Consider the following 13,431-nt stretch of genomic DNA (forward strand, 5'->3'; position numbering starts at 1 on the left):
GTTTTAAAATATATTCGTTGTTAGTATAGAGAACAAATCTCTATCTTCACATACCATGGGTTGGGCAAACAACCCGACTTAGAAATCACAGGGATTCTTGGTCCCTTCACAAAATGTTTTCAGTCAGATCCATCTAAATTGTCCTTTAGAAACATAGAAGATAGGAGCAGGAGTAGGCCATTTGGCCCCTCAAGCCTGTTCCACCATTTAATGAGATCATGGCTGATCATCCAAATTCAGTACCCTGTCCCTGCTTTCTCCCCATATCCCTTGATCCCTTTAGCCTTAAGAAATATATCTAACTCCTTCTTGAAGATATTTAATGAATTGGCCTCAACTGCCTTCTGTGGTAGAGAATTCCACAGGTTCACCACACTCTGGGTGAAGATATTGCTCCTCATCTCAGTCCTAAATGGCTTACCCCTTATCCTTAGACTGTGACCTCTGGTTCTGGACTCCCCCGCCATCGGGAACGTCCTTCCTGCATCTAGTCTGTCTAGTCCTGTGAGAATTTTATAAGTTTCAATGAGATCCCCTCTCATTCTTCTAACCTCTAGCGAATATAAGCCCAATCGACCCAATCTCTCTTCATACGTCATTCCTACCATCCCAGATATCAGTCTGGTGAATCTTTGCTGCACTTCCTCCATGGCAAGAACATCCCTCCTCAGATAAGGCGACCAAAACTGCACACAATACTCAAGGTGTGGTCTCACCAAGGCCCTGTACAACTGCAGCAAGACATCCTTGCCCCTGTACTCGAATCCTCTCGTTATGAAGGCCAACATACCATTTGCTGCCTTAACCGCCTGCTGCACCTGCATGCTTACCTTCAGCGACTGGTGCACAAGGACACCCAGGTCTCGTTGCACTTCCCCTTTTCCCAATCTATTGCCGTTCAGATAATAATCTGTCTTCCTGGTTTTGCCACCAAAGTGGATTACCTCGCATTTATCCACATTATACTGCATCTGCCATGCATCTGTCCAATCACCCAACCTGTCCAAATCATACTGGAGTTTCTCGGCATCCTCCTCACAGCACACACGCCCACCCAGCTTTGTGTCGTCTGCAAACTTGGAGATATTACATCTAGTTCCCTCGTCTAGATCATTAATATATATTGTGACTAGCTGGGGTCCTAGCACCGATCCCTGCGGTACCCCACTAGTCACTGCCTGCCACTTGGAAAAAGACCCATTTATTCCATCTCTTTGCTTCCTGTCTGCCAACCAGTTCTCTATCCAAGTCAGTACCTTACCCCCAATCCCATGTGCTTTAACTTTGCATGCTAATCTCTTATGCGGGACCTTATTGAAAGCCTTCTGAAAGTCCAAATACACCACATCCACTGGTTCTCCCTTATCTATTCTACCAGTTACATCCTCAAAAAATTCCAGTAGATTAGTCGAGCACGATTTACCTTTTGTAAATCCATGTTGACTTTGTCTGATCCTGTCACTGTTTTCCAAGTGCTCTGCTATTACATCTTTTATAATGGACTCTAGCATTTTCCCCACTACCGATGTCAGGCTTACTATAATTCCCCGTTTTCTCTCTACCACTTTTTTAAATAGTGGGGTTACATTAGCTACCCTCCAATCCATGGGAACTGTTCCAGAGTCTATTGAATTTTGGAAGATGACCAGCAATGCATCTACTATTTCTAGGGCCACTTCCTTAAGTACCCTAGGATGTAGATTATCAGGCCCTGGGGATTTATCGGCCTTCAATCCCGTCAATTTCCTTAACACCATTTCCCTACAAATAATGATTTCATTCAATTCCTCCCTCTCATTAGACCCTATGCTCCCTGACATCTCTGGGAGGTTATTTGTGTCCTCCTTTGTGAAGACAGAACCAAAGTATGTATTTAATTGGTCTGCCATTTCTTTGTTCCCCATTATAAATTCCCCTGATTCTGACTGCGAGGGCCCTATGCTTGACTTCACCAATCTTTTTCTCTTCACATATCTATAGAAGCTTTTACAGTCAGTTTTTATGTTCCCTGCAAGCTTACTCTTGTATTCTATTTTCCCCCTCTTAATTAATCCCTTTGTCCTCCTTTGCTGAATCCTAAACTGCTCCCAATCCTCAGGTTTGCTGCTTTTTCTGGCCAATGTATATGTCCTCTCCTTGGATCTCATGCAATCCCTAATTTCCCTTGTTAACCACGGTTGTGTCACCTTTTTTTGTTTTATTTTTATGACAAACAGGGCTGAACAAATTCTGTAGTTCATTCATGTGATCTTTAAATGTTTGCCATTGCCTATCCACCGTCAACCCTTTAAGTAATGCTCCCCAATCCATCCTAGCCAACTCGCGCCTCATACCATCGTAGTTTCCTTTATTTCAATTCAGGACCCTAGTCTCTGAGTCAACTACTTCACTCTCCATCTTAATGAAGAATTCTATCATATTATGATCGCTCCTCCCCAAGGGGCCTCGCACAACAAGATTGCTAATTAATCCTCTCTCATTACATAATGCCCAGTCTAAGATGGCCTGATCTCTAGTTGGTTCCTCGACATATTGGTCCAGGAAACCATCCCGTATACACTCTAGGAATTCCTCCTCCACAGTATTGTTACTAATTTGGTTAGCCCAATCTATATGTATATTAAAGTCACCCATGATAACTGCTGTGCCCTTATTGCACGCATCTCTAATTTCCCGTTTAATGCCATCCCCAACCTCAGCATTACTGTCTGGGGGTCTGTATACAGCTCCCACTAACGTTTTCTGTCCCTTGGTATTTCTCAGCTCTACCCATACAGATTCCACATCATCAGAGCTAATATCCTTCCTTACTATTGTGTTACTCTCCTCTTTAACCAGCAGTGCTACCCCACCTCCTTTTCCTTTTTGCCTGTCCTTCCTGAATATTGAATACCCCTGGATGTTGAATTCCCAGCTTAGGTCACCCTGGAGCCATGTCTCCATAATCCCAATTATATCATATGTGATACATCAGTACTTCAAGTGAATATTTTCAGGGTTTTTTCTGCCAATCCTTTGCACTGATGCAGTTTGTGTGAGAGAAGTCTGTTTCTCAACATGCATCTTTTCCAGCCTGATCCTAACCACTGGAAGCATAGAAAGACACTTTATACTTTGTGTTCTCTAAGTGTGCTTTCTGAGGTCTGAGTTTGGTTTCTACAGTATATGTCAAGTCTTTATTTTGAACTTTGTGTTTTTTTATCTCTGTAATCAGCAGTCATGCCCACTCCTCCTGGTAGGTCACAGCTTTGCATCCTGTAAATTTTAACAACATTGTCCTCAGGTAATGAAGCAGTCTGTGCCCGCATGCAGCAAGACCTGGACGACATTCAGGCTTGGGCTGATAAGTGGCAAGAAACATTCGTGCCACACAAGTGCCAGGCAATGACTATCTCCAACAAGAGAGAGCCAAACCACCTACCAATGACATTCAATGGCATTACCATCGCCGAATCCCCCACCATCAACATCCTGGTGGTCACCATTGACCAGAAACTTAACTGGACCAGCCACATAAATACTGTGGCTACAAGAGCAGGTCAGAGGCTGGATGTTCTGCAGTGGGTGACTCACCTCCTAACTCCCCAAAGCCTTTCCACCATCTACAAAGCACAAGTCAGGAGTGGGATGGAATACTCTCCACTTGCCTGGATGAGTGCAGCTCCAGCAACACTCAAGAAGCTCGACTCTATCCAGGACAAAGCAGCCCGCTTGATTGGCACCCCATTCCCACCTTAAACATTCACTCCCTCCACCACTGGTACACCGTGGCTGCAATGTGTACCATCTACAAGATGCACTGCAGCAACTCGCCAAGGCTTCTGTGACAGCACCTCCCAAACCCGCATCCTCTACCATCTAGAAGGACAGGGGAACACCATCACCTCCAAGTTCCCCTCCAAGTCACACCCCATCCTGACTTGGGAATATGTCGCCGATCCTTCATCGTCGCTGGGTCAAAATCCTGGAACTCCCTACCTAACAGCACTGTGGGAGTACCTTCACCACACGGACTGCAGCGGTTCAAGAGGGCGGCTCACCACCACCTTCTCAAGGGCAATTAGAGATGGGCAATAAATGCTGGCCTTGCCAGCGATGCCTACATCCTATGAGTACATTTTTTTTAAATTTCAAAACTCCAAGATCACTGTGACTGTGATGGCTTGGTATGCAGGCTTCTAAAGAAAAGTGGCACAGTTTGGAACACAAGATTTCTTGCTAACACACCCACAGTATGGAAAAAAGATGGCAAGAAAAAACTTGCATTTATATGTCCTTAGGACATCTCAAAGTGCTGTTTAGCCAACAAATTACTTTTGAAGTGTAGTCACTATTGTTATGTAAATCAACACCGCTGCCAATTTATACACAGCAAGGTTCCACAGATAGCTGTGATCAATGACCAGTTAATTTGTTTTCTCAGTGGTGTTGGTTGAGGGATAAACTTTGGCCAGAAGCCTTTTCCTGCTGTTTTTCAAATAGTGTTATGGGATCTTTTACCTAGACAGGACCTCCGTTTAACATCTCCTCCAAAAGATAACACCTCCAACAATACAGCATCTCATCATTACTAAACTGAAGTGTCACCCTAGATTATGTGCTCAAGTCCTGCAGTGCGACTTGAACCTATAACCTTCTGATTCGTAGTTGAGAGTGCTACCACAGAACCAGGCTGGCATTTAGGAAAGTTGAGGTATTGGATTCAGTTCATCGACTAAAAGGTATATTGGTGTTATCATCAAGGGAGCATACATATACATCTGAAAGGTAGGAGGAAACTTAATCTTAGAAATCAATTAGGAGACCTAAAGGTATTTTATTACCAGCTAACAGGACTTGACCAAGGAAGATAGCAAGATGTTGTCTGGTCTCTCAGTACTACTACAGCGGGACTCTTTATTTCTACTTATTCAACTCCCCACATTGGTAGTTGTGACTCGGGCTGCTTTCTGGTAAACTCAAATTGAAACTGGTAGCTACTTTGAAAGTGAAAGTGGTGATTTCTGATTGCTCCAGAGGAGGACATTTTATAACTAAACTATTCCATAACTAATCAAGGAAAGAGATTACCAGTTCCAGTAAATTAAACCAACTGTTTTAAGAGGCCAGGATTTAAATACAATATATAGGCCTAGATATTCGGCAGGATGATGCGAACTCGGCACAGAAAACGATCCCAGTGCCTGAACGGGTAGTCCCGAGGCCCACCCAATTTGGCCTCGGACCACATTAACATCAGATTGGCAAGCTGCAGACACCTGCTGGCTGTCCTCAATGAAGACCTCTGCAATTTCGAGCCACAGCAGCAGCCCGAAGGTATGTCTTATAGGTTGGAGGTGTGGGAGGGGGAAGGCTTTAATGTCCAATTCTAAAACTCTCCAGCCCCTCAGCCAGTTCAATGCTATTCTAACAGGATTCGCTCAGGAACCACAGTCAGCAGCTCCCATAATTTGGTGGAACTTGACTGAGATTCTATGAAGATTAATATTATGGGTTACCAGGGATACCTTGAGGATATAATGCAGCTTTGTGGAAGGTTTATGGAGGCTTTGTGTACTCTCACATTAGTGCAGCTTGCGAGCATTGTGCTGGTTATGTGGCGGATAACCCCATTCAAAGAAAGAGGGTAACTCCCCCGAGGAGTGAGCAAATCTGCCTCTGTGGGGCATAGCATCATAAAACAAAATGCTTAAAATAGAATTGAGGACATCCAGTTGATAAAAGTTTTTTTAAATGTTGAATTTTCAAGGATTTCAGCAGCCATGGTGTTAAGTAATGTTTTAGAGAATAATGTTTGTCTAATCTAAGTTGTGATGTTTCAAATGGCACGCAGTTTCTTACTCTTCTTCACACACATTAAAAATTAACAAAATTGGCCAAGAGATTGTAAATGTTAATCCAATTAAAATTAACAGTAATAGTCCTTTGTTGCTATCTTCAAAAAACTTTGCCAGTAATTGTCAAGTTCATTGTTTAAAAATAAAAAAAACAGGCAGGGATGTGACATGGCACAGTGTGCTGAAGCATTAAGGCATCACAGGCTGGTGGATCATTGATTTGTGGCTGCTAATTCTCTCGCCACTAAACTCCAGGCCACAGCTAAGTGCTTTGGGTACATCTGGTGTTTCCTGTATGGGAGAAGGGAAAGTCAGTGAAAGAGTCATCACCAGACCACTTCTTATCGATCCGTTTTGGAGTGGCATGGGTGGAGGTGGGTTGCATACCTTTTCTCTCACCCAGGATTGATATGAGGGGTGACCAGGGATATAGAGAAAATAATTTGAAAAAAGGAAGGTCTTGGCTTTTTAAAAAAAGAGAATACAAGTTAATATTATGTGTTGATTTTAAATAAATGGTAATGCTCCACTTAAATTGTCTGGCACCAGTCACATTATTAATAATATTTATAATGATATATTTCTAAGGACAGTGAAATTGATCAGATATGTTGCCCTTTGCAGTCCCATATTAAAGAGAAGTCCGGATTTAACCAAAACTCGAGCAACAAAGCCTGAACACCTTCTCAGAGTGGATGATCATGATTTCACAATGAGACCTGCATTTGGTGGTAGGAGCTTGTTTTATTTTATCGGTGATTAAACTTCTAATGCATGCTTTTCTGACAGTATTGCACAGGACTTCTAGTCCCTTAATTCAAAGCAAGGTTTTCAGCATTTTGGTGGTTATAAGCAATTCACTTGATGTGGTAGCTTGTCCAGAAAGGAACATAAAGCAGAAATTATGAATTTAGAATGCTAGATGAAGAATGACGAGTACTATATTCTTGAACCAATTACGGAGGAACAACCCATATAGAATATATTGTAGCTGCTTGAAAGGATTCATACTGATGGATGACCAGTCTGGGACTCTGCTGGAAGTGACGGCAGATGCTGAGTCGGCCTACCCAATATTTAGGCAAACATATTGAAATGAAATGTTAATGGAGGGAACACATCATCCAATGTATTTCTGCCATTAACACCTAAGCAACGCTGGGCATCAAGGAAGGGAATGCGTCCCTGGCATCCAGCATTGCTAAGGCAGTGGAGCAGGGTTTTAAAACTGGCATTGCCCAGTGCAATCGATCACAAAGTAATTTGTCCTCAGCCCAGTGCTGTGCTGCTGTGGTAAGTGCCACAGCAACTTCCTCCCCATCCTACTCAAGACAGGTAACCTGATGGCACTGGGCACTCGCCACAGAATATTAAAATGTGCCTAGCCCTGGAATATCCGCGTGCTGAGAGATGGGGGAGCCTGCACCACCAACCAGCCCATGGGATTCCCACTGCTCAGAATATCCAGGTGAACTCTTCTAAGGACCTTGATGTTGTGTGGGGGTGGGGGATGGTAAGACCTCTGTTTTATCACTTTTTTATTTTGCTAAATGTTTTGAATTTCAATTGTAGCTTCTTATTTTTGCATGATCTGCAGCACTAGCCTGAAATGTATCTGATCCAAGGAGCTTGATCAGCATCAGCGTGCAACTTTGTAATTGTAGGCACGATTATATCAACATTGGTCTTGTGGAATTTCACAAATCAAGCAGGATTTTTTTTTTTTTAAGAAGGCTTATTGCACATTTTTTTAATTGAAGTAGGCTGGTAATGATATTTAAAATTTGACTTGTGGCCTTTCACATTGATTTGCAGTGGCCACCATTGTTTGAGCCTTAAAACAGAAGGATACATTAGACTGTGGCACTGAATGATAGCAAAAAACCACGTGTTCCTGTGACCTTAAAGGAACTATGCCTTGGGGCAAATGTCCACAGATGCGCATGCAACGATTACATTACCCATTCAGATTGGCATATTCTCCATCTGTGTTTTATTCACATGTCTATTGTAAATAGAGGAAGCAGGTTGTGCCACCTCAGGGGGACCTCTTAGCTACTTGTAGGCTGAACAGGCACGATGTGTGTAGAGGGGGCGGTAAAATCAATCAAAATCCTTGTAGTGTTCCAGACTACTTCTCAGAAGAATTGAAGATGAGGATACATGTACAGTGGTGCAGCCTGGGGCTGCAGTCCCTCCAGTGCTTGCCTGTTGGGGAGAGAGAGAATTTGTGGAGTTGTTGAGGAGTGTGATATGTTTAACATGAGTAGGGCCTTTTGCGTTGTGCTACATGTGAAGTTTGTAAGGGTAAGTCTCAGTACTTCTTATTGCTCTTTCAGAAGACTATGGCCAGGGTCCTGTTGCTAAGAACCTTTTAGATTGTCTCTTTTTTTCCCTGTCAAACTGAAGGTCAATGTGTTGCAGAGAGGGAATTACCGTGGCAAGTTATTTTAGATTCTAAAGTGCTAAGTTTTATTGAGTTTTGGGCCTATGTCTAGGTCTTGGAAGTAGTGACAGGTTTGGAGAGTGTGGAAGTGGTCAAGTTGTGGGTGATGTCGAATTTGCTGACCAGTTACTGCAGGATTATGATTTCACCCTTGTGGGATATTTTGATTATTACCATGACACTGTATTTTTTACCCCACGCCCTTAATCTGCTCATGGCAAGTGCTTCTAGGAATTACCAGTTGTGGCAAATTAGGAACAGGCTGGCACTCCATTTCTTTAGCAGTATGACAGCATGCTGTAATACTGCATGGTGAAAGGCGTACCTTTGTCATAGGTGTCACTGATCTCAGTATTTTTACTCTCTTACCAAATTTTTATTCACAGCATCCTTTCAGCCAGCTTGCCTGGTCCACTGCCCTACTCCATGCTACTCTGTAGTGTGGGTCATTCAGGCAAGCCCCAGTAGCAACCCTCCCTCCCACTGCCAACACAGAGCCACAGGTGAGTGAGGCGAATGCAGTTAAAGAAGTATACTCATCTCCAAAAAAAACTTCTGCCAGTTGGGAATAAAGCAGTTAGTGCTACTGGCCATCTCGTCATGAGTGCAAATCACTCATGGAGTCTCTTTCCACCTCCAAGTGTCTGCTGGCTTCCCTCCCCTCACCCCTGACGTCCCCCGCCCACCCCCACCCCAGTGTCATTCCTATCTGAGTGCTGCCGCTAATGGAAGTGATTCCACCCTCTATTATAGGAAGGAATGCCTGTTCTTTCAAGAATTCTCTTTTACAGTATTCAGGGGTGAGAACCACTTCCATTAATAATGGGAGCAATATGAAGGAGAGAGGGTACAGTCCATGCTGTTTTTTCTCAGCAAATGCCAACACATGGACCAGGCCCCTAAACCACTGATGCCAGCGTGAAACACTGACAGTTGGTATCCATGGTTACCCTTTTGTTAGATGTTGATGGAGCAGCGTTGACAGTGGCTGTGGAGACTGCTATGAACCAGATAATTCAACTCTCCCACTTGAAGAAGAAACTGATGGTGGAAACCTAAAGATGGGCGATTAGGGAAAGAAATGACTGCCTTTGTGATACTGTTTTTTGTCAGTGTTGCAATCTCTGACAATTTAGTATGTCTAATATGAGTGTGAATCTCTTTTATGAACTGAAACACTCTCTCTGTCAAGACATTCAAGATGGCTGCCTCTGCTAGTTTATGTTTTACAGGCAACATAAATAACTTGAGAAAGTGATTATGTGGCACTTAATAATTAGGTAGTTTTAACTGGACTATTCTCTCTGCTGTAACTTCGTCATGAGCACTTTTAGATTAGTCACAGCAAGAATGTTTAAATTATTGGAGATCATCAACAGTCATGGATATGTTTTATGGTAACCAAAATATTTTTATTTTGTTGTATTTTCATACAAACATAAACAGCCACTTTGGTCCTCATGAGCCTTTGTGTCAAAAGCATTAATGGCTCAGATTTTGCGGTCAGCGGCGAAGTGATGGCGCTCGCCGCTGACTTCGAAGAAAGCTGCCCACAAAGTTTTTGGGGGTCTGCAGTGTCGATTTCCCCTTTTCCGATGTGACTTTCCATCTGGTGCTATCTATAGGGGATCTGTGGCGTCCAGCATCAGTGAAATCATCAAGCAGGCTGAGCAGCCAATCATATTGAAGAATTCTCACAGGCAGCAAGCCAGGAAGTAATAAGTAGGTTTTATCATTCACTTTTTAATCATTTTACAGAAAGTGAAATAAAGGTTGGGACATACATATGGAATTAAGGTAGAAGATGAAATAATTATAAGCAAACTTGGAAAAAAAAACATTTTTATTATTTTAAAAATCTATGGAATTTTTTTTATCATGGAATGGAAGGAATGACACTCCACATACAAAATTAGTTTTTCAGGGCCAGAGAGATTGTTCAGCAGTAATTATGGCTTAGTATGCTGTTAAAAACTCAGTTATACTTCATTCAACAAGGCTTAACTTTTTCAATGATTCTGTGTTGACTGCAGCTGTGAGGACTGCAACAGCGCAGCCTGTGGAAGAGCAGGGTATCACTGACAGCAACTTCCAGATTTCCACGTTTAACTGCGCATGTGCGGACGCCAGAAGTTGCTGTCGGTTTTACACAGTAATGATGGTGAGCTCTGTCAGTTTTGCCGTCATTACAACTGCAAATTCTGGGCAATTATTTTTGCCCCCAGAACCATTACTGGTATCAATGGTTTCCCATTGGGAGTTCCCTATGTTAGAGGTGCTTGGAGGAAGAAGAGACCACCAGGCAGGTCAGGCTGCACGACAGGTGCTTTGTGCCCACTTACCGGTATCTGAACAGTAGCCTGTAGATCTGTAGACACAGGAGACCAGATCTCATTTTTGCAGATGATTAGTCATAGAGTCATACAGCACAGAAAGAGGCCCTTCGGCCCATCGTGTCTGCGCCGACCATCAATCCCTGTCCAGTCTAATCCCATTTTCCAGCATTTGGTCCATAGCCTTGTATGCAATGGCATTTCAAGTGCTCATCCAAATGCTTCTTGAATGTTATGAGGGTTCCTGCCTCTACCACCCTTTCAGGCAGTGAGTTCCAGATTCCAACCACCCTCTGGGTGAAAAAGTTCCTCCTCAAATCCCCTCTAAACCTCCTGCCCCTTACCTTGAATCTATGCCCCCTTGTTATTGATCCCCCTACTAAGGGGAAAAGTTCCTCTTTATCTACCCTATCTATGCCCCTCATCATTTTGTACACCTCAATCAGGTCCCCCCTCAGCCTTCTTTGCTCCAAGGAAAACAACCCCAGCCTGTTTAGTCTTTCTTCATAGCTGAGGCGCTCCATCCCAGGTAACATCCTGGTGAATCTTCTCTGCACTCTCTCCAAAGCAATCACATCCTTCCTATAGTGAGGCGACCAGAACTGCACACAGTACTCCAGCTGTGGCCTCACCAGCGTTTTGTACAGCTCCATCATAACCTCCCTGCTCTTATATTCTATGCCTCGGCTAATGAAGGCAAGTATCCCATATGCCTTTTTAACCACCTTATCTACCTGTTCCGCTGCCTTCAGGGATCTATGTACATGTACACCAAGGTCCCTCTGACCCTCTGTACTTCCTAGGGTCCTACCACTCATTGTGTATTCCCTTGCCTTATTTGTCCGTCCAAAATGCATCACCTCGCACTTTTCAGGGTTAAATTCCATTTGCCACTTTTCCGCCCGTTTATATCATCCTATAGCCTGAGGCTTTCCTCCTCGCAATTTACCACCCCACCAATTTTCGTGTCATCTGCAAACTTACTGATCATACCTTTTACATTCTCATCCAAATCATTTATGTAGATCACAAACAGCAAGGGTCCCAGCACCGATCCCTGAGGTACCCCACTGGACACAGGCTTCCAGTCACAAAAGCAACCTTCGACCATCACCCTCTGCCTCCTGCCACTCAGCCAGTTTAGGATCCAACGCGCCAAGGCACCCTGGATCCCATGGGCTCTTACCTTCTTGACCAGTCTCCTATGCGGGACTTTGTCAAAAGCTTTACTGAAATCCATGTAAACCACATCCACAGCATTTCCCTCATCCACACACCTAGTCACCCCCTCGAAAAATTCAATCAGATTGGTCAGACATGATTTACCCTTGACAAAGCCATGCTGACTATCCCCGATTAATCCTTGCCTCTCCAAGTGGAGACTAATTTTGTCCCTCAGAATTTTTTCCAATAATTTCCCTACCACAGATGTTAGGTTCCCTGGTTTATCCCTGCTACCCTTCTTGAATAATGGTACTACGTTAGCTGTTCTCCAGTCCTCTGGTACATCCCCTGTGGCCAGAGAGGTTCTGAAAATTTGTGTCAGAGCCCCTGCAATCTCCTCCTTTGCCTCACACAACAGCCTGGGATACATCTCATCTGGGCCTGGGGATTTATCCACTTTTTGGCCTGCTAAAACCGCTAGAACCTCCTCCCTCTCGATGCTAATATGTTCAAGTATGTCACAGTCCCCTTGCCCGATTTCTATGTCTACATCGTCTTTCTCCATAGTGAACACAGATGCAAAAAATTCATTTAAAACCCCGCCTACATCATCTGGCTCTACACACAGATTGCCACTTTGGTCCCTAATGGGCCCTACCCTTTCCCTGGTTATCCTCTTGCCCTTAATATACTTATAAAACATCTTAGGGTTTTCCTTTATTTTGCTCGCCAGTGTTATTTCATGGCCCCTCCTCGCCCTCCTAATTTCTTTTTTAAGTATGCCCCTGCACTTTTTATACTCCTCTAGGGCTTCCTCCGTCTTTAGTCTTTTGTAACTGCCAAAAGCCCCCCTTTTTTTCCTAATGCATTTTTGTATATCCCTTGTCATCCAAGGTTCCCTTTGCTAGTTGGTCCCACCCTTGACCTTTACAGGAACATGTTGGCGTTGTACTCTCTCTATTTCCCTTCTGAAAGTCTCCCACTGCTTTGATGTGGATTTTCCTATAAGTAGCTGCTCCCAGTCCACTTTGGCCAGATCCTGCCTTATCATATTAAAATCGGCCTTTCCCCAATTTAGAACCCTTATTTCCAGGCCGTCTTTGTCTTTTTCCATGACCACCTTAAATCTCACCGAATTATGGTCACTGTCGCCAAAATGCTCTCCTACTGACACTTCCACCACTTGCCCGGCTACATTCCTTAGAATTAGGTCCAGTACCGCCCCCTCTCTTGTAGGACTTTCTACATGTACTCTCTCTACTTCCCTTCTGAAAGTCTCCCACTGCTTTGATGTGGATTTTCCTATAAGTAGCTGCTCCCAGTCCACTTTGGCCAGATCCTGCCTTATCATATTAAAATCGGCCTTTCCCCAATTTAGAACCCTTATTTCCAGGCCGTCTTTGTCTTTTTCCATGACCACCTTAAATCTCACCGAATTATGGTCACTGTCGCCAAAATGCTCTCCTACTGACACTTCCACCACTTGCCCGGCTACATTCCCTAGAATTAGGTCCAGTACCGCCCCCTCTCTTGTAGGACTTTCTACATGTTGGCTCAAAAAGCTCTCCTGGATGCACTTTAAGAATTCTGCACCCTCTAAGCCTTGCACACTCTGACTATCCCAATTAATATTGGGGAAGTTGAAATCCCC

The 13,431-nt window shown here is 43.7% G+C and overlaps 1 protein-coding gene across 1 annotated transcript in view; it reads left to right on the forward strand.

The window, feature by feature from the left end:
- Positions 1–13,431, forward strand: part of LOC147112873 (gamma-aminobutyric acid receptor subunit rho-2-like) — a 73,588-nt gene that overhangs the window by 4,391 nt on the left and 55,766 nt on the right. Inside the window, exon 2 of the mRNA XM_085997637.1 lies at positions 6,462–6,568. Coding sequence (XP_085853763.1) covers positions 6,462–6,568 — 107 coding nt within the window. The remainder of the gene's footprint in view (positions 1–6,461; positions 6,569–13,431) is intronic.

Source organism: Somniosus microcephalus, chromosome 9 (genome assembly GCF_052327205.1).
Source record: "Somniosus microcephalus isolate GS21.2 chromosome 9, FLI_Smic_1.0, whole genome shotgun sequence".
Lineage (NCBI taxonomy): Eukaryota > Metazoa > Chordata > Chondrichthyes > Squaliformes > Somniosidae > Somniosus > Somniosus microcephalus.